At 39.3% G+C, this 22,931-nt stretch overlaps 1 protein-coding gene across 1 annotated transcript; it reads right to left on the bottom strand.

The window, feature by feature from the left end:
• Positions 1–996: 996 nt before the first annotated feature.
• Positions 997–21,787, bottom strand: LOC136434639 (uncharacterized). Its single transcript, XM_066427566.1, has 22 exons — positions 21,654–21,787; positions 15,828–15,903; positions 13,675–13,845; positions 12,889–12,989; positions 12,562–12,691; positions 12,081–12,125; positions 11,500–11,705; positions 11,235–11,300; positions 10,474–10,525; positions 9,736–9,869; positions 9,103–9,171; positions 8,603–8,663; positions 8,251–8,411; positions 7,688–7,774; positions 7,474–7,534; positions 7,065–7,229; positions 6,513–6,602; positions 6,003–6,121; positions 5,437–5,560; positions 4,479–4,681; positions 3,916–4,018; positions 997–3,494 (listed from the first exon to the last, which is right to left on the bottom strand). The coding sequence occupies exons 1-22, from the start codon at positions 21,765–21,767 to the stop codon at positions 2,734–2,736; spliced, it is 3,099 nt and encodes a 1,032-aa protein (XP_066283663.1). The 5' UTR covers positions 21,768–21,787; the 3' UTR covers positions 997–2,733.
• Between the last annotated feature and the right edge of the window lie 1,144 nt (positions 21,788–22,931).

Below are 22,931 nucleotides of genomic sequence, written 5' to 3'. Positions count from 1 at the left end.
AAGGTATGACTGAGAAGACAACAAAGCACACAAAACGAAGAAAAAAATTCGTTCTTAATCTCTAGAATTCGTTGAGTGATCTGTGAAATCTTTGGTCGCTCATAAAAAGTTGCTGACATTTGACATTTTGGTCGCGCTGAGGTCGCCGTAGAGATTCCACTTGAGCATGTTTTCCAGGAAATCGGCGCCTCTCACGGCGAGAGCGCCGTCCAAGTGGAATGGAGGTATTACGGCTCAACAGCGCTGCCTGGCGGAGTGGTGAAAGACTGCAGAAAAATGCCCGAAGACCAACAGGCATTTCTTTTTAGGCGAGGTGCTTATTTTCCTCATATTGCTGCACTTTTCAAGGTCAGAAATGCACATCTAACTGTGTTTTTATCTAGTTTATCAGTTTTTGTAGCCATTTCACCTTAAGTTTTGACCTCTTTGCTTAAAGAACTGCTTGTCCTATTCATTGTACAGTATAACCTTTTATAGTTTCTCTTAAACAAAGAATTCACAATCTGAATAGTAAACTCAGCATGAGAAGGCATTCTTTCTCTAATGTCCAAACAGATGTTGGATAGAAGATCATAACGTTTTCTGATTTCCCTTATGGCTTATACATACAATAAGAAGGGAAATGGATTGTTTTCTTTGTTAGTTCTCCTTTTATCACGAAACACAATCATTATTTGAGATTGAATCCATCTTTAGGGGATCATCCCAAAAACAAGACCCCATAACTATCATCAGTAGCAGATTGTTACCATAACTACATGTAGACCAGCAAAATCTTAATGATGTACCAAACTGCCTTAAGGTGGTTTACAGGTTATGCAAAAACACCATCATTTAATTACATGCAGACACGGCTACTAATAATTCATTAATACAACATCCTGGAAGGACATGTCTATAACCACCAGGTTTCAGCCAACGATGTGGATGAATCATTTATTGATTGGTTGATTGATTGATTGACAGCTACTAAAATGAAGAGAACAGCAAACAATGTTTACACAGTCATTTTTAATGAACCGTCTTACAGCAACAAAATGTACAGCAAGGGTATATTCAACACTATGTTGTTTCCAAAACAAAAGTATACAAATACTTAAACTTGACATTCTATTAGTCTAATTCAAGGAAACACTAGTATATTGTTCTAAGTTCACATATTGGCCTTAAATGTATAAGTACAAAACGAATCCTTACAGTCAACCACCAATAACCAACAAATTGAATTACTGGGGCCTACAGATATGCTTTTCCTGTCTAGATATCTTTAAAAAGATATTCAAGATATAGAAGTTGCATGCCATAACTATGGGCAAACATGCACTGTCAGCAATAAAAAGCTTTTCAAGTTGCACTTGCAAAAACATTCAATATGTCAAATTGTTGATTCTACTTTATTACATCATAAAAGATCGTTATGCTGTTATTGATACATGTATGTACAGTCCTCAAGTTCCAAAGCAAAATTTGCTAGCACACTCCTGTAGGGAAAAATATAGCGACTGGCCATACTTATTTCCACATTCAAAAACGGCAAACTTTGATAGTACAAATGTAGTTGTAACGTTATATAAATTCCTCATTAATTAGCTTTGGTAATTGTTATAATTATATAAACAGAATTCTTAAATCACTTTGGTGGTCAACACATAGCCAGATTATCATATATCTGTTAACATCAACATTGACTATCTATGCTACATACATACTACATGTACATATATATAGGACACAAATTTCAAAATAATACAAAACATTTCTTGAAGAAGGAAAAACTGTTGATTGCAAACACAAGGGGCATTTGTCCCAATGTTAGTAATAAATCCAGCAATTCTTGCTTGAAATATATCTTATCAAATAGGAATATTGACTAACAGACAAAAATAGTCACCAGATCGAATCCTTTTAGAATTCTAGATATTAACCATGCAACTGTCACTTTTTTCAGAGACTACATACTGTAACAGTATTTGTTACTTTAAAAAACAAAACCGTACTTTCTCCAATGACTAGAGTGTAGATGGTAGTAAATTGTACAAGCTGGTTAAAACCGACAACTTACATAACAGTTACTTTAAAACTATGCTGCGGTATTCAAGGTAATATATTCTCTTCAGCAAGCAGTCAGTTATAATATCTTACTGTATATACACACATATAACATACTGAGTTGAAGATCTATTTTTGTTGTCACTCTCACAATTTAGTACTGTACATGTATTAGACATCTCATAAAAATTTCACTGTGCACACAGAATCTTTAGAAAGTTGAAAGTCTTCTTTAAAATGTGACTGACAACATAACAGCTGAGAACTATATAAAACAGTTACTGACTTTTGAAGCCGTAGTGATACATGTATATCAAATGTGAATTTGATCTTAGAAATTTGTCCTCAAATTTTACGTTTTCATTGATTGCGCACCAAATATTCTTGGTTGAGTTAAGAGCATTCTCCTAAACAGAGCCTCATCAATGCCTACATAATATGATCCTTAGAGAGGCCATGCTAAGCACGGCTGAGGTTTCCACTTATGTGGGCAAAGTCTCTAACCAGCTATCATTCGATTAGAGAATTCGCTTTACCTTGAGAAAACATTTTAGGCAGTTGACTGACAGCTGGTTAGAGGCTATGCTCACAAAGGTGGAAACCTGAGCCCGGTTTAGCAGAGCCTCCTCAAGGTATATTGTATAGGCTGCGGACGAGGCTCTGCATAGGAGGATGATATAAGAGCTACACATGTTGCTCTGAAAAAGCCTCCTGCATCATCATCTCCTGCATCTTTTGGTTAAATAGGGACAGTTGGTCCTCAATGCTTTCCCCACTGAAGCAGCCACTCTCAGGAGTTATAGCCTCCTTATTAGGCTCCTGTGGTACATGCAGTCCCTGTGGAGGGTAAGGATAGGGTTCTGGGATATGGAGCTTAAGATTCGGCCTCGGTGGACGCTCAACATGTGGCACTTGCTGGTTGTTCATCACATCCTCATAGGGCGGTTGCCATCCATCTAGGTCCTGCTGGTTGCCATACGGTGCAAACTGGACTGGTTCTTGCTGGTAAGGCTGGTAAGGAGGACCTGGAGGCTGGACCATCACATCTTCAGGGACATACATGTATGGTTCCGGTAGGCGGCTGTGCAGGTATGCGAAGGCATCAGGCTGGGGTTGGAAGTGGTCGTACTCGACAGTGCCGTTGTTGAGGAGGCTCATGGGGATGCTGGGGCAGTAGCCATCATCATCATCACCATATCCATCCTCAGGGTAGACCTTGGCTTCATCATCTACTGTCACGTTGACATCTGCTGGGGCCTTGGCAGAGGTTTCTTCCCCCTTGTCAGAGGGGTTGATGTTGCCATGATTGTTGTTGGTGTTGGCTTTGCTGAAGCTACCATGCCCACTGTCACTTTCTGAAGTATTTACGATGCGCTTGAGGAACCAGTCGGGTTCCGCGGCGTCCTTGGCCTCCATCTTGGCAATGGCACTCAGCAAGTTGCGTCCTGAAGCACAATAAAACAGGTGAATTAGAGTACAACTGTCTTAGCTTTACAGCTTACTTACAATGTTTACTGATTTATGACGACTTCAATCACCCATGAATGCTTCAATTGTGTTAACTGTTTACTTGTATCTTATCTTTGTCATATTTATTTGATTCTCACTGTCTCACTCATGACCTCAATGAAAAGTGGCCAGCATGTCGATTTGATCTTCTCATGAATGAATAAAGCTCAAACAAACAAACAAAACAAAACAAAACAAATAAATAATAAGTCTACTGGTGCACACTCCACTGTACAATGCCAAAAACATTGAGCTACATTCAGACTTTAGGTTCCTGGCCAGTTGCATAACAGAATAGAATGGAATGGAATAGAATAGAATAGAATAGAATAGAAGATATAAAACAAAAATGTCTACCTGATTCTGTGCTTCCCACTCGTTCAGCGATGTCGATGTGTGCAGCACCCTCCATGCTGTACTGGGAGTGTCCATGGATGTGGCAGAACAGTGCCGGCATGCTCTACAGGGAACAACGTTTGAAGGTAAACAACAGGTAATTAGTCTAATCTAACTGCCAAGTAACAACTCTTTGTTTAGTGCCAACCAAGGGTTGTTGTTACTTGGCAATTGAATTACACTTATTAGCTCCATCAGATTGTAAATCCAAAATGAGAGATAAATGTACCGTCATAATTGTCATGAAACCTATTCATAAACGCAAGTTTGCTTACGTAATAATTGAGTAAATGTATTAAGCATTGTCCCATCTTGCAAGAGCACAAGTTTCTAGAAAGATACTTTTTTATACTCCTGTGGTATGAATTCGAATAGTCTTTTCTACTCTTTGCTGAAAGATCAGTTGATTAACAAGCTGACTGCTGTTAACCACTATGTCTGGGACCCAGCAGCATAATCAACTACTGGATATTGCTAACAGTAACTACTGTATATTACTACGAGTACTATAAGTGGGTATTTACCTCCATGAGCTTGAATGTCCTGGCGATCTCCAGGGTTGCGGGGACGTCCGTCTTCTTGCTGTAGGGGAAGTAGACGTTGATGAACTTTGACATGTCCTCGCCCCGGCTGTGCAGGAGCAGGTTGATGTGCTTCAGCCCTCCCGTGAACAGGTCGCCGCACGGCTCAATCTCCTGCAGCTGACGCGCCTTCTTGTCCTTGGTTGCTGCAGGGAAAAATTGTTTGTATTCTTTTTATATTGTACTTTGCACAAGAACAGAAAAAAACAACAAGCATCATCATCATGCAGCTGTCTTAGAACTATGAAATGACAAGTCTTCATGTCTTTGGTTTCCGCAGGGAAAGATTGTAGTCGAAACTGGATTCAGTAACCACTCAAGGGAGTCACTGACGGAAAATGGTTGCTGAGGACAGGTGGTTGCTCATTGAGGACAGGGTGGGGTTAACAACGTAAAAATGGACAGGGCTGTTTTAATTTGGCTTGTGACTGGAGGTGGTTGCCTGCGCCAGGTGGTTGCCTGACCAGGTTTGACTGTACTTTGCACATTGTCAAGTAAAAAAAAGACACAAGCATGTCTTAGAAAAATTAAATGACAAGTCTTCATGTCTTTTGGTGCTAGTAAAAGGAATGATTGGTCAACTAAGTGAGTTTGCATCTTGGAAAAGGAAGGAGAAACATTAAGGACTATAGTATACATTTGTAGGTTCTTCTCATCTAATTGTCGCATGGTCTGAACAGCAGCTCCATGTCATACAGGGTTTGTACACATGTCTACAAGCATGCAAATACCTGAGCCTAGAGACAATTGCTACCAAAGAGTCTTATGGCAGCATATCCGAAATCCTGGGTACTGTGGTCGACTGCACTATTGCAGCTGCACAATGATTATGAAATTAGTTGATTCCTTGTGGCATACAGTGGCTATCAGGAGAAGGTTGGATGACTGGGCTTTTCCTCACCTTTAAACTTGGTTCCCACAGAACAGATGACGACAACATAGTCCACACCATGGATGTGACTCACAAGCCACTCCATGGCCCCCAACTTTGAGATGTCCTCTGCCTTGTGCAGGTCCAGAATCACCTGGAAAAAGAGTTTCATGTCTTGTAAACTCACAATTGTTCGGCCGTGCAATGATTGCTTTTCACTATAATTACAAACATTCAATTTATGTAAATACTTGTTTTTTCAAAGTTGCTTGTGTTCAACTTGTTAAAATTCTAGTATTGGCCTTGTCCACTCTCTGGCTTGGGTTCGCTGACCAAGATTGTCCACTAGCCCTTTCTGATTAGCCACAGACTAGTCGGCCTAATCTCCAAGCAGATCTATCGGTGGCAAGGCAGTATCAAAAGGGCCAACCAGTACCAAAAGCCACCCAAGTACTGGTTGGCCTTTTCGATACTGCTTTGCCACCAATATATCTGCTTGGAGATTATAGTCGGGAAACCATTGCTGAATGTCCTTCACTGCCGGACCAATGAATAATATACGATAAATATAATCTGAAAAAAAATGTGTTCCCCACCTGACAGTGGCACTCCCTCTGCAGGTAAGCAGCGAAGCTGAGCACGACAATCTTGTGTTCCGCACAGTCGTAGGAGGGCAGCAGCAGGACTGTCTTCTGCCGTATGTCCGGCAGGGAAGCTAAACAAAAACAACAGCAACAAAATATGACAATGAAATATTTCTAAGGAATTTTAAAGACTAGAGAGTTATCTTTTGACTGTTAAATTCTTCTTTAAAGGATTATTCAATACATGTATAGGACAAATATAAGTCATTGAAGAAACCAAAACCAAAAGTAGACTGAAGTGGTGGGGTAATGATATCAAGTACATATCAAATATGATATAGATGGAGTAATAGATAATTATAGAAAAATTCATGGATAAGTTTGTGTAGATGTCAGCTCTGTCAATTTAGCCTGATGAAAGCTGTCAAATTTGACAATACCCACAACTTAGCAGATAAACATTAAACCTGTCCAGTAGGTATACTAATTGTCCCAATGTAGAGTATTAAGCAGGTTTCGTACCTGTCAAAGTGTTATCAGATGGATAATATCTGCCGTCCCCTGGTTGAAAGTTGTTGTCAGTGTCGCTGCAGATCTTTGGTAACTGGATACCTACATGGACAAAATGTAAATTCACTAACTTAATCCATTTCTGTGATGACATGATCACTGAAAAAGAGGTATACACAAATCTAAGGCCCCAGTACAAAAATCAAGTTATTAGTCATTACATAGAATACAGTAGTTGTCTTTGAAATATACTAATGAATGCAAGATAGATAGGAGTCACTCTGAGTAAATGTTTGTTGTTTGAGATATGACATTGATAACAATAATTAAGAAGTAACAAAACAAAAACAAGAAAAGAGATGTGCAAGCATAGACAATGGATATCTTTTGTATATCAAGAATTTTTTCAAGATTCATGAAAAAGATCTTTGACTGTAATTACCAACTCATTAAATCAAAGATCCTTCTTCATGATGAATTCTACAAAATTTAACACGTATGAACTTAAAAGCTAAAACAGCAGATTTGAAGGTGCTTAACTCCTGTTAAAGTACTGTTACATACGTCGAGGGTGCTTCCAGCAGTACAGCAGTATGATCACCAGGGCAACGGCAGCTGCCACGCCCCCTGCTGCAGCCCCGTACTTCCAGCTGTCATTGGAATGGTAGGTAGGAGACGTGACGGTTGGGGTACCGTCAGGCGTCGTTGTTGGTTGTGCTGTTGATTGTTCTGTTGGGTAAAAAGTAATAAAAGCGTCATTTCTTTATGAAGACGGCTGAAACACAAGTCATGTAAATTTGATCTGTTAGGCATTTCTTCTCCTGTTCCCTACTATTCAGAATTCAATGGTTATAATATCATATGAATACAATAAAAGTAGGGCAATTTCATCATCTCCATGCATTGATGAAAAGAAAACTGTATCCTATCAAAAACCTTCCAAACTCCAGATTGAAAAGTTACAAACTCTTACCTGGGGGTAGTTTAATCACGATGACACCTTCCAGAGCACTTTCCATATTGGCTGCTTTCACCTAAAGCAACAATGAAAGTGACAGAATGAGTTTCCTATCTAATAATGTAGTACAATCAAGTCATGTACTTCTTGTACACAACTCAGTTTCACCATGATGAGGAAATGGTGGCTGCAGAATTACCATTTAATGAATCAAGACTTATAAACTTACCTTGAAGGTCCAGCTTTCTGTCACAGGAGAGCCCAAAGTCAAATCCAAATCCAAATTAACCCATGGAAATCCTTCATCAGCTGCTCTCTGTAAAAGCAAGAATAAAAGTTAAAAATCTAATTATTGGTTTCGGTACTTTTTCTACTGACAAAGCAGTCATTTAGATATATAATTAGCTATTTTTGCAATGTGGGAGTTGTTGCATTCAAATATAAACTCAAAACAGTCAGCATTGGGACTTTTAAAACTTGTTGTACTTGATTTGAGAAAAGTGAATAACATATTACGTAAAACATCATATCTAGAGCATTCCATGAGAAAGTGAAATTCATTTTCAATTTGCATTGGACAAAATGGGCAAAACTTTTGGTCAGGGGCTACATTATAATATCTGCCCGTCTCTATATTCAACTTACAACTACTGATTCTTAACTGAGTTATCACTTTACGAATTTCAAAATAATTTATATCATGATTCAAGATATAGAAGCCAATGGTGGTGTCAAACATGAGAAATGATCCTATGTGAGTAAATGCTTTTGATGCTATGAACAGTCACCTACCACTGTATATTTTTCCTCCAGTTGAAGGCATATCATGCCTGATGTTTGGCAAACATTTACAGCGTACTCCTGGATACATCGTGGAGACTCGAAAGTCACGGAAAGGCCATAGCTATCATCATTCTGTGTAATGACCACATCAGTGATGTTTGGAGTGAATCCTGGAACACACATTTTCATCCATTATAGCGTCTACATTCATATTATGTTTTGTGTCATATTTGCAATAATTATTATCATAGTTTTCCCTAATATTGAACAAAGCTACCTCTTAGAGTTACTTTTGAAGACAAACAGAAATGGCAAGAGAGAAAACTGCATAACTGTCATGTAATTTTTTTCACCCTGTTACCTTGCATAGTGGTGAAAGACTTTGTGGTGTTTGCAGCATCTACATATCGGCCATCTGACACCTGTTAAAGAGATGGAAGTTAGGATGTAAGAAGCGTTAAAGGTACACTAAAACAGAATGTTAGCAGGAAAACATAGATTACTTCAGATAGCTCATCCTATGTCTGGGTAACTTTAAAACAAAGTACATGTAAGATCAAATTTTACACTTTTGTCTGAAATTAAAACATATCTAACACATGTACATGATGGACTCATCCAAACCACTTGTGGGCATATTATAAGCATGGATGCATGAAAATAAAAACATTACAGGGTGTTAGCTGTACAAGAAGCAAGGTTTAGGCAGAAAGGAAGCTCATCTTTGTACTACACAATGTAGGTGAGTAAGATGTGCCAAAAAACATTCAACATAGGATAATTACTCTTCCCAAACTATTGTTGTCACAACATTGATGCACTGTACAAAATGAAACAGTGGATGTAAAAGATGAGGCTAACCTTGACTTGATACTCGTGATACGGCTGCACAGACTGGAAGGTACTCCTGACACTTGGACCAGAATCATACTGTGGAGAAAAAACAATGAAGATGACATTTTTTATCAACTTAATGATCTCTCAAAATTATGAGTTGTGGTATAACAATACAGAACAGGTAATACCCAAGGATCTGTTGTTGCATTAAATATGACAACAAGGTTTTGGTGTAACATAAACATGGTGTCAGTGCGGGGGATGGCTGATTAAAAAGGAACCTGTTCGAATACTTATGAGAGCGTCAAACCTCAAATCACCATGAATAATTTAGATAACAAACAAATTTTTCATGTTAGATACTTTTAAAAGATACTAGCTATCGTGCGAGTTAGAAACTGATGAAATGCGTGGTGTCAAATTACATGCATGACGCAACCAGGTAACTTGTTGTTTCGGCTTCAGTTTATTCTGATGTGTCACTACATGCAAACCTATTTCATTGCTTTGCATAAAGGAGAGTCATGACTAAGGATCATACATATGCCGTTCTTTACTGATCATGGGAACTGGCATTCTTGTAATATACCTCGACATGTGGATGTGACCCAAAGTGGACAATAACTGGTAGCGCTATGTTACATGACTGCTACTTACACTGAGAGAGGCACAGTCCTCATCCATGCAGACCCTGTATGAAGGAACATCATCATCAGGAGGGAAGGAGACAGCAGCACTGCAGTTCCACATGTTCTCTGTGACAGTGATGGAGTCTACAGGTGGGGCCCAGTCTGTTAAGTAGTAAAAAAAAAAGAACTTGGGTTATAAAAAAGGAGCTATATGATTTTGTTTGATAATCATAGACTGTGTAAAGCCCAAGCCGGTAGATCCATGATTCAAAATTACAGCAATTGAGTCATACTACCCAGATCATTTTCAAAACTTCTTACAATTTAATATATTGAGATCAGTTAAGTTTTAAAGTTGTATTCAACTTATATAATATCAAAACAGAAGGGCATGCAAGAACTACAGTGTAAGTTTTGGCCAAACGGTGTCATTTGCAATTTTGACCACTTTCAGGAAACTACAGGATTTTTGGAAACAGGTAAAGATGAACTTCTTCTTCACTCCATATCAGTCAATAGCAACTTACTAATAGTTATATAGAAATAATCTTTATTGCATGTTCATTCCCCAGGGGGATAAATGTATAAGAGACCATACATGATGTAATGGAAATGAGAAAAAAGAAGAATAAATTTTAAATGATAACGCTAACATAATATTAAACACTGTACAAATGTACTACCATATATTTGGGTTCTACTAGCTTATGATAATATGATAATATAACATACAGTATGACTTGGAAAAGAAGTTGTCTGAACTTACCTGATACTTCAAAAAAAGTTGGACAAGTTCTCTTTCCAAAAACTGCTCGGACCTTGTAAAGAAAGAATACGTTTAGGATGGATGTATGAAGGAATGTTCCAGCTACTATAATTTGACATTAGATTAAAAGAAAATGAGTATGGGTTACTGATTACTGAAAAAAATGTTGTATAGGAAATAAGCCAATATAGTGTAATATAGTAAAAGGCTCAGTGTATCAAAATAACTATCTGTGTCATCATTCCATTAGTCAGAGAAAAATCAAAGCATGACCGTTCCTCATCTTGTCATGTTTTTTAGTGTGGGTCCTCTGTGAAAATGAAAGCGTCCGTTTTGCCCATTTTTAACCAAACCCCTGGAGGCCCGCTGAAACGTCCGGGACGCCGTTCCAATTCATCCCAGGCTGGCGACGCCTCCGGGGCCACAAGTAACTACCATCCTGCTGAGAAACTGTTCTCGGACTGGTCCGAGGACCAGCGCCCCCTGACAGAGCCCTCCTCACATCATTCCATTTCTCTCAGAGTGACTAATTATAACACTGAAATTGTGCTTCTACTAAACATCATTGCAACGTGGCAATAACCTCTGCAACAGAACTGAGTCAGTTGACTGGCATTCTTATGTACATGTAGGACTGTTGTATATATAATAGGCATAGCCAAAGCTGTAGGGTTTATATGAATCAGGATTTTGATGGTCAATATTAACTGAAGAAGGCAATATAGAAGTGACAGTAAACTACAATGTAAAAGTCGACATACCTCAAAGAGGTACTTTCCTGGTGGGACTAAATCAGAGTGAGCACGAACAACTGTGCCACTGGAAGGCTGGAAAGAAAAATTAATTATGAATTGAAACCCGTTATAAAATAGAAAAAGACTTGTTGTACAAGCCTGGGCACTGACATCAAAATGAACTTTTACAAGTCAAAATGTACATGGTATTATCTACCATCATTGATAAGCAGGGATCATCCTATCAAAAGTACAATGTATAGATAGCAAAATTCTTGTATACATTATGTACCTTTGAAATTCTATCACCAATTGCCACACCTCCATTGCATGTATCCACCCAAGTTTCACAGTTGAATTCAGACTCATCACATGTCATCTTGGCAATTAGTGTGAAATATGCGTTGATGCCATATCCATTGGGAGCAACAGGAAAGTTGGCATCCACACTTCTCCCAGTGACAGTGATGTTGATATTAGTTGGGGGGACCCATGCTTCTGTTAAAACAAAAAGGGTTCAAGCTGATGTCATCACAAGGTAACACCAAACAATATCAAGCTGTAATGATTTTGTTTTGCAAATTTAGAAGAAATGTGCTTGTTCAAAGAAGAGGGGATAAATGTCTATAAAACATTTTAAACTATTGTGACATCACTTTAACATTGAGCAAAGTATACTTGTCGTAGAGGTCATCTATATGCAATGCAAGCTTCACAACATTGCAATTGGTATATTCACTCACTCAAAATTATGATCTTAAACTCAATCAGTCATTCAGTGTCAATAATGTTTGTCTTAATTACTTATCATTTTTCCATATCAAATATAAGATTTTGAATGCATGACAGTAAAAATATTTCACATGCTCTCACCTGGTCCACAGATCCATGGATTAACTGAGTTGACTTCTGCGCAAGCTGTGCATGTAAGATAATAAACATTCAATCAGTTGTTCGTACTTCATCCATAAAATCAAATACAAAGCTAGATGCATAAACCCAGGTAACCATATACACCTGACAAGATGATGATGTTTCATACATTGCTAGTGACAGATATCATTTTCCATGAAGTACATGTATTAAAGGAAGGGCATGTATTAAAGGAAGAGTAAAAATATCCCAGTTTTTGGTATCTCAGACAACAGCAACAACAGACTAGTTGGGCCAGGGTAAATTGAATGGGATCAATGGAATTACAGTAACTACAATATGATAAATTTGTCTTTACCAGAAAAAAAATATGCATTGTTTTAATGAATAAACTATATTATTTTCTAAAAAGATTGAGAAGATAACACGTTTTGCTCCTAAATGTTAGCTTTTAGTTTTTACAATGTGAGGAACAACTTACAATTGGTTGCTATGGTAATGCTAGCTGATGGTACATCGTCTGGATTCTGGTAGTTCATTGGCAGGGAGCGAACAGAAACCATGTAGCTTTCTCCAGGGAAAATGGGGAAGAACGTGTGGTTGTAGAATGTCTGTAAAGAACAAAGGCTTGCTGATTACATTCAATGATATTTGATAGAATTGACTACCATAATTATAATAGGAAATTCAACATTATGATGTTTGTTTATCCTAGCAATAATCCTGTCATGATCACAATTTTAAGTAATAATATTCAGCTTTGAAACAAACCACATCCAGATACAGAGACAAAATGTTGTACCCTTACCTCACCATCTGAATGTACTGATTGAGGAAAGATGACCTGGTAACAGTTGTCAAAACCAGGTTTGAGTAGTGTGGCATGGAAACCTCGCAGGTCACGGATCCCTGTAGAGCAAGTGCAAAGTCATGAAAACTACAACTAAATGATCTTTCTTGGACACAACATATTCACGTACTTAGTTAATTACATGGATATGTTCTTTTCAGAAACGGCTAAAACTAAAAGTAATATACAATAGATCAAAATGAATGAAGACCTTTATTTCAAATATGTACCCACTGGGTTAAGTAAAAGGTCACAACAAAAGAATAGTGTACAAACATCCAACACTGTCAAGACTTCTCCTTCTTTGTGATGGCAAAAATATAAGAACAGACTATGTCTTATAATGCAAGATTTGCGTAAACTCATTAGAAATATTAATTATTTTCTATAACTTAGGTGTATGAAGCAGGGAAACACTTTCTAGATCTCTGTATCATATACAGCCTATTCATCCAGTTACAAGCAAGGGATAAAAATATATTTCAAGATCTTGTTCTGGTCACCAAACAGTTATTGGCATCTGAGCACAATTTGTATTTTAAACAAATGATAGCAATTGCAATTTATCAACAATTGAAAAGGTTTTCTTTGAATTTGGATGTGATCCAAAAGATTTCAAATTGGTACTACTTTGCGTGACGGTACTGCAGTGATCAGTGGACAGATGGGGAGGGAAACTTTCTGTATTTGCTGGCAAATGCTACTGATTGCATTGTTGTTGTTTTTTTCAAATTCTGTTCTTACCTTGTAGTCCAGCCTTCCATTGCACAGTCACACCCTCACATTTCCTGACAACACCATCAACTGTGCAGTTCCCTGTGACTCGATTTCCGTCCTGGGTGACTTCTCTAAGATCAGTAGGAGAGGCCGGGACGTAAGGTAGGCCATAATCCTGGAATGGCCACGGCTGACATGCTACAAGATGATAATACACATCAGTACATTAGTCAGCCATATACCAATTAGTGCATGTAGAGAAGACATTCTTTTTTAGCATTCCCTTCACTTGTAATAAAAGGATACTACAATGTATATCATGCATTTTGCCTGATCAAATTAAGATAATGTGTAAAATGACAGAATGTATTACTCTCACCTCTCAAATAAACGTACCGGTACGTTTATTTTTTTTCGCCAAAAGTTCCACCCTGTACTTTCTTATTCTAGACGGTACGTTTATTATTTTTTGAAAAATTGAGGCTTTGCAAACCAGGAATCCCTCTAAAATCGTAAGTTAAGGTTTTTCTGGCCATATTTCTCCGGTATTTTTGCTCGTAATTCGCTATTTTTCGGCCTACCGGCGTTGATTTTCTCGCCGCGTTGACGGCCCTGTGAAAAGTATCCTGGCGGCACTCGTAACATATCCGTCGATATCGCTATGACGCTACAAAGTAAATCGGAAAATAAGACGCGACATTGACATTTTAAAATACAATTTTCATATAAATAACTTTGATAGTCTCTGTTTACATCGTAAACCAAAGCACGCTGATCAAAAACGTGTGGAGTAGGGTGCTCGCCTACACAGGGAATAATAATTTCCTGACCACTATATCCGTAGTATCGGCAGCGCGGCGGAAGAATTATTTGTTCGCAGAAGACATGTAACACGTCAAAACAACAATCATAACTTAACTTCCCTTGTGATATGTGTTTTGAGGCCACAAAATCTCTAAAACGGCAGAAATATGTCCGATATGATTCGGTAAACAACAGCGCGAAATCGCGAAACATGGCCGCCACTCTCAGGCATGGCGACAGTAAAACTAGCAGCATATTGCGTAGTGCGGATACCGATCTTTAAAATGATACCGTAAACGCATGGAAATATTATATTTTTGGGGCAACGATGGACACACAGCGCCATATTTATTTTCAGAGGGTTCATTTTTTTAAATAATAGTAAGATTTTCCCAATTTAGGCGGTTCATCGCGGGTTTCTAGTGTCAACACGTAATGGGTAACTTCTTAGTATGTGCGGTCTGTGACGTTGAGCTACTTTTACAGTCGATCTCTGTTCAATATTGTGGGATTTACCGCGGGAACTCGAAATCCGAGCGTCTCACTTTGTTTTCGACGCTATGGAGCAAAAGTTTATAGACATATTTCTTCTGTGGAAGGACTGTGTTCATATTTGTGTTTTTTTTGTGGTTGATGTCTTTAGAAAATATGATCAGGTACATTTAACTTTTAAAAGTACTCTGATGATTTTTGTTATATGTCACTGATTGTCAGTCATAATAAAATGATATAACAATATTCTTTGATCACTTGCTTCAAGTTCCAAGTAGAAAAAGCATGTATCATGTACATTTTCACTTGTTGAATTTGAAAGCACCGTGGCCCCCGGTTAGGGGTCATAGCGGGGAACCTATGCCCAATTTTTCAATATTACTATTATATTTTACGAAGAGGCGAGGAAGATCATCATGATTTGAACAAGCTATGGATAGTTATTCTGTTCAATATCTATATACTTAATAGGTATGGCATAATTGACTAAATATAAGTTACCTACCTGCTTATTATCTTATTTCCCTCTGACAGTGACAGTTGTACAGGTATGGACACAGTTTACCTAGCCTCGACTGTCGATTTTTGAAATTTTCCGGGGGGTACTTTTATTCCAGGGGGTACTTATATTACATTTTGAAAATTTGTCCGGGGGGTACTTCTATTCCAGGGGGTACTTCTATTTGAGAGGTGAGAGTAAGTTTCTTTGATTTAACAGAAAGTTATTTCAAAAGTCTTAAAAGATTTTAGCTTAAACCCCAGCATACAGACTTCCCTCAGCGATTGATTCTTCCATGAATACATAGAATTCGCTCCCTCGCCTGTGTGTGCTCCCTCTTGTTTAATTTTTCTAGAAAAAACCCTGAATAGATAAATAAACTTACGTCCAGACTGTGGATAGTTATCAGCATCTCTTCTGCTCCTTTCTGCGGCGCACTTTGCAAGACATGACAAATCCCCCTGGAAAATAAAACATCAAAAATCATAATCCACACATACGATAAAACTATATAGATTGGTATTCTTTCTTTTCAAATAGTTAAGCAGCGTACATTTGGATAACCCTGAACTGTAGGACTTAATGGCATTGGATTTGTCAGCATGTCTTGTGACAAAGTGATGACATTTTGCCAAGTTAGACTTTCTGACCTTTTGTCAATTAAGCACACGCAACATTTCTTAAAAGCCCGTAAAGGCATGTAATGTTACATGACATGTAGTAAGATCTTTGCAAGGTCAACTTCTCTATAAACTACATACTCTTTTCTTTGATCTACTTTCACTTCCAGACATGACATTAATGAACTGTCTGTTTTCAGCCTTTCTTAAGGTCGGATGAGTCACACAAGGAAGTAGCTGAGGCCTGTGTGTTACCCTGCCCCTCCCTGAGACCATTATATCTAGGACAATGGCGTGTAAATAGCTTACTAGTGCAGCACAATAGAGTTGGTGCATACCTGTTCAACAAGCTTACAATGGAGGATATGGTATGTGAGCAGTAGCGCATGCACTGTTGTCGTGCATGTTGAAAATTGTACTTGGGCTATCAATTTGGCAGATATGCAGTGTGAGACATAATTTGGCCAACACCATATCAGTAAAAACTAAAATGTGCAGTTCCATACTTCGGAAACTACGGACTGAACTTAAATCTGGTATGTTTATCATGTAGACGGGGAATTCAAAAGAAACACAATGCATCTTTATTCGGTACTCAGTAGGTTCTTCTTCCTTAAGTTCCCCTTCCCTTATATCCATGCCGACTTCTCCCTGGCACATTTCCAGGTAATCACTGGGAAAACAGGAGGAAGTCCGACCTTCAGAAGCACATGTTGTCAACAGCTGATAACTCTGACTGCAGCTGACTCAACAGAACTGTCACTTATCTGTGTATCGATGGTTCCAAATGAAAACAATTAATTTTGTTTTTGCTGCATGTTAGATGGACTTTACTAAATATAGGTACTGGTAGTAAGGGTAACTTGTCACCCCAAATCATCACAGTAGTTTAAAAATATGGGATACAAAAACTTGACGTTCTGTTGCAGTACTGGACTTGGTTCAAAAATAAATCCCAGCACCAATTAAGACACGTACAGCAAAAACTAGTCTGTATAACCCAAACTCCAGCTGTCCGGGGCTGTAATGGTCCCTCCCCGCGCCGGTTACGGGCGGCTGCTATAAGCACAATTAAATCAGGCTAAGCAAAAACAAGTCAGAAAGTGACTCATTCAGTCTACTTGGACAGTAACACAGTTAGAATATTAGGAACCGGAGAGAATGTTTTTCAAACCAAAGCAGAACACATCTGGCTCTCATGATATCTTAGGTTCTCCATGTAATGCCAGTGTGATTCAGATGTCGTAAATACTGTGTCAACAGACTGTTCACTCTCTCCATCATGTGTGTTCCAGTTTTACATCCTTCAGATGGTATCTATCACCAGAACTCTAATCATCAGAAAAGAGAGTTGCTGACCTCTGCACGAGTCTGCAGATTACATCACAATGCTGAAAGTTCACATTCGGTATCTATCACAGCATTTGGTATCTATCCGTGCAACTCATATCAGAATAAACATGGGAAAAGCTGACTTCTGCACAAGTCCAGCTGCATATTACATCAGAATGCTGACAGCACAAAGATGTAACTGCTGACTTTAACAACATTTTAATATTTTGCCTAACACAAGAAAGCTTTATCTGAAATTTGACACTTATTGCTAACTACTGTTTAGCTGCTAGTCTAAGTTATCCCTACTAGTATATTACAGAAACAGTATATTTCGTGCCATCATAAGATGAATTCATTTTTTATTCAAGTATGTCAAATAAACTTGACCAATACCTATATTAAACAGGCAGTTATGATAATCAAATAAAGCAAGGAAAATTACTAAGATCAAGTATAAAGATTCACTATATTGAGAGATACCCTGGGAGTCAGCCTTAGTGCTGAACACATTTCCAAAGTATGGTTTCTTTGAACATACATAGCAACCGTGTTAGCACTTATTTGTTCAGGACACTTGACTACATACCATATCAACTGCAAAGGGCAAATAAACCAACTAGATACACAAAATTTTACATGCCAGGTTTTCGAATTTCATTGGATGCCTACAACTAGCTGTGCCTGGTATAAAGGACCTGGTATAATATCTTGAACAAAATAAACAAATCCATCCGGTCTATTTTTTTATATCAAAATCGCCAAAAACCATGAGAAATACGTCCCAGGGAAATATGTATATCATAAAGCCTAAGCGAGGATGCCTGCTGAACATTTTTCTTACTTTCCTCTTTTCAAAAACTGTAAAAAAACAACTAACATTTACTCAGAACTGCTGTATGCTTTCTTGCAAGCTACAGTTCTCCCATGAGTTTACATTACAGCACAATCATGTCCAATTAACAACTTCTTTCACCACACTTTAATTTGCTACTCAAACATGTTGTTGAACAGGCCTTTGAAATAGGCCTTTTCATCAACGAAGATTAACGACTACATTTAACATGCAGAGAATGGATTGGCATTCTGCCATAAAAACACAATCAGGTAGGTGTTTACACGGCAGGTGATCATCACGTACCAGGTACTGTAGCCATGGCGACCAAACGTCACGGCTATCCACACAAAGGCTTTTATACTGCTCCCCTGACCCTGTGTACTGAATGTATGTGAACTAAGTTTTACTACCAAAGGGGTTTAAGAGCAGAAAGAGAGGAGTTAAAATGACAAAACAGAATCGGAATTTACTTTGCCAGAGGAGTTGGCTAGCATCAGAGGATTCCTTTGGTCCACTGGGTCAAACTATTTGGTTGATTTTTACAAATCTTTATCAAAACCTCAAAATAGTCTGGTAGAAACGTGTGTACAGTTCAAGTTCAAAAGCGTGAGAAACAAAACCAAAGAATGCTAAGGTGGTATTGGCATAACATATACAAAGAGGCATATGTTATTTCATGAAACAAAATGTACCATCACCTCTTAAAACATTTCTTCTCAGATTACTTCCTCTTGACATGCATGACGGCAGAGTCTTACATCTAGTCTGCTAGGTTACTGATGTCAAGGTCATTTGGGTCAAGCTTGTTATCTATGATTCATCACACGATTGTTTAACCAGATGTAGTTTTGAATGATTGCTTAATCTTAATGAGTAAGAGAGGCAAAGATAATGGATGTGTCAGACGAGTGTGGCACATCTTCCAGAACTTGCTTACATGTTTTCTTACATGCATGCTCGGCTGCTGTTCATAAGAAGTGACACTCCCATATTGTGCTGGGCGAGTGAGTGAGTGAGTGAGTGAATGAGTGAGTGAGTGAGTGAGTGAGTGAGTGAGTGAGTGAGTGAGTGAGTGAGTGAGTGCGTGCGTGCGTGCGTGCATGCGTGAGTGAGTGAGTGAATGAGTCATGACCTTATGGTCTGAATACATTGTCAAAATCACTTGCTGCCATCTTTATCCTTTCCGTGTATTTCCCAGCGCCCAAGATCTGCCTCAGTGTATTCATAGCTATTTTGGACCCATCCCAATCCTGAGTGCCCACTGTGCTTGACTAACAGAAATGCAGTTTGCAGCAACAACAGCAAAATATGACTATGGAGAACCTATTAGGCTTCCTTCTCTTAATTGTGGATATCCTCTTCCTCTATCTCCAGCAGCGTAAGACTACTAGTAATATAAAGACAAAATGTCCAGACTACAAAGAGATGGGGAAGTGTTTACTGCAAAGAAGTTGCGGAGACTGCAACTCAACTTCTGTTCTGCTGAGACGACGTTATTACACACTTCCCAGTCTGAGTTCTCTCCAAACATAACAAGTGTTCCCCTTCCTGCAGCAATAATCCACGGTGACACACTGATAGCTTACCCTCTTCTGCAGCATGCCGACAACAAACACTGCAGGATTTCTTAGCGTTCGTTTGTTCGTTCGCTCGTTCGCTCGTTCGATTGCTCATTCGTTCGTTCGTTTGTTCAGACCCTTGTAGTAGCGGCACAAAGGGCCGCAAGTTTCCTTGCTGTTTCTGAAGCAGGGTATATTTTTTAAGGGAGGGTTTGCTAGCCCCACCCCTTTTTAATGAAGCACCTCTTAAAACATGTTACCCCCAATACATCACCACCTTTTACGTCCCTTCCAAGAGACAGTGCAGCCCAGCCAAAATGTACTGACCCCGGGACTTGAACCATGGTTTTCTAGATACCAACTTATTGAAACGAGATGCTCATGACCGTGTGAGGCTCAGATGTCAGTTGAGCCACAGGAACATCCCTAGGATTTTTCAGCACACCTTGAATTTTCTGGTACGGCAAAATGTTCACAAATTTGGCATCCACCATGAGTGAATCAATCTGAAGCTGAAACCATGTAATATCTAAGGATACCTTTCATTGTTTAATCTGTTTGAAAAATGGGGATGGAATATTATAGACCACATTGGTCTCTACCTTCCCCGGCACTATGTGTATTGATCTGTCATATGTATGTAAAATTCTTTTACCTGTGCGAAATAAAAAAGAAAAGAAAAAGGATATGATAATATCATATATAACGTTAATGTAACAGTGCTTGGTGGGGACCAGGTCGATCGATCGATCGATTTGGACCCGTAGCTTGTCAATCTCCCACTCGAAGGCATCGTCATCGAAATGAATAGGTCACCTAGTTTTCCTTTTCCCGGCTCCTGAAGCCATTTCATTGAAAATGGGCCGGATTTTGGTGGATGTGATTGTGATAACGTGAGAATCAACCGTCCGCTACAGCGTGCACGGTTCTAAGCTAAGATGTCATTCGTCGTATCCAATTTTTTGGGATCTATCGCGCACATGAGTGCAACAATCCCATTACCATGGAAAAGATTTTCCGAGCTTTCTGGGCCAAGAAACCTAAAAACTCGCCTACAATCTCATCAATTTATAAATTACTACTTATTTATTAATAAGTAGTAATTTGCATTGGCAGGAGGATGTATCATTGCCAACTACAAAGAGTTAAGATTTTTAAGCAACTTCATTTCCTTCTAAGGTTATGATTCACAACTTACACTGCAGCTTCAAAAATGCAGTTCAAACATCAAAGTCAGGCTCAAGTTACCTTTAAGCCGATTGACACAATATGACAGTCATGGCGACACAGGTATCATGCTCACCTGACGTATTGACAGTAAGACTTGGCATGCACGCAACAAGAATTCAGCCACACCTGTCCCACTTTTACCTGTGTTTGAACTAAATTAAAGGCTGCCTGGGCTCTTAAGACCAAATACAAGCACTAAGAAGTAGTTTACACCGCCCTATTTTGCACTTAAACATGTTCTTCGCTGCAAGTTTTACGGCTGGCCGTCTTTGTTTACACTAGCGTGTGTTCGACTGAAGGTAAGACAGGTATGCACACCTTGACGCCCTTAAGGCCCTAGGGCCCTTAACGTTACATCAGACCATGACGTCCAAGTGCAATAGTATAAAATCTAACGTTAACGTCTAACTTCCAGCGAAAATCAGTTCCGTGATTGACCTAACAGCTGACTGTTGCTGTCACTTTCGTCCCGAGTGGAAAATTTTCAAAACAGCTAAGCTACTGCCCGAGGCGCCTGTCCCGCACCGTGCGTTTCGAGACCGAACTTTTTCCTGGTTGCTTCGTGCGGCCCGTCGTGCTCTAACTGCAAGCCACAGCCACTGTTTGATATCAGTAGTATTGTGTACACTTACCTTGATGTTGCACGACTGCAGACACCGCAGATCGAGGCCTTGTTCCCCCGGAACCAGCGACAAAACAGCGGTAAGCTGGAGAAACAGTCCCCAAAGTTTCCCCCTCGCCGCCATTACGTGCCGAGTGTGTGAATTTCAGGACCACGTACGTATGAGATAATTTACCGAATGAGAAATTAACTTGCGAGGTGCTCTTACTGTATTTTACTGGACTCTTTGTAACATATTTTCAGGTGTCAACTTACAGAGTGTATATGCTTGATGATTTGCATTGCATGTAATATTTGATATCACAAATCGAACATTTGAAACCAACATCGCGTAGTTTTCTGAACACCTATGGGGTCGTGTTAAGTGCAAACAAGTGGCCGGAGGAGTGGACGAGTTTCCTGGAAAAGCTGAGGTCATCCGGTCCGCAGGATGGCTGGGTCACCATGGATACCAGGTTTCGGACGGAGGTTTCTGAGCGAGACTTCAAGCAGATGTAGGGTCCAGATTGTTTTGCACGTGTTTTTGTGGCCGGGCATCTAACTTTCGGAGATTTTTTTGATTCATAACGCGATTACTGATAAAGGTTTCACCTCTTTCTTTCTTTCTCCCTTCTTCCACACTCTCTCACTCCGTAGCTATCTATCACTCCCCCTCTCTCTCTCTCTCTCCGCTAGTTTGTGTGTTTGTGCGTCTGTGGGTGTTTAAGATACGCTTGGATCCCTGATTTTTTAGATGACATTATCTTCTTTGATATAGTATTTTTGTAGATTTCAGGATAGGAAAGACCGGTGTGATAACGTGAATGTGCTAGATGTTCATCAAGTGTCATGGTATGGACAACAATGATGGATGATTAATTTGAATAAACACCGCTAGAAGTTCATGTACATGACACTTATTGGTGGAAGGAAGTGTGGAAGTCTTTATCTCCAATCAGATGTTTGGGGTGTGCTAAACCGTTACGTTTTCCGTACCGCCTCCCCCCTTTGTCACAGAAAATGGCAACTAGGAAACCGTAACGACTTAGCCTCCCCAACATCTGCTTGGAGATAGCCTGGTAAACATACCACCGGGAGCTCCATGGTATCTCTACGGCGCTGGGAGTGATGCCCGCCCGCCCAGGCAGCTTAGCGAGCACGGGGGTGGCTTTACGGGGTTGGCTTAATTAGTTCGCCACGCCAGCTAGGCTGACAGAAACTTAACAGACCAATGCTTATCAGACTGGACACGGTTAAACACCCCTAAGCCGACCTGTAGAGACTGGTGATCAGGTTTGATTGGAGTGCA

This window comes from Branchiostoma lanceolatum, chromosome 5 (genome assembly GCF_035083965.1).
Source record: "Branchiostoma lanceolatum isolate klBraLanc5 chromosome 5, klBraLanc5.hap2, whole genome shotgun sequence".
NCBI lineage: Eukaryota > Metazoa > Chordata > Leptocardii > Amphioxiformes > Branchiostomatidae > Branchiostoma > Branchiostoma lanceolatum.
This window is presented reverse-complemented; position numbering and strand designations above follow the sequence as displayed.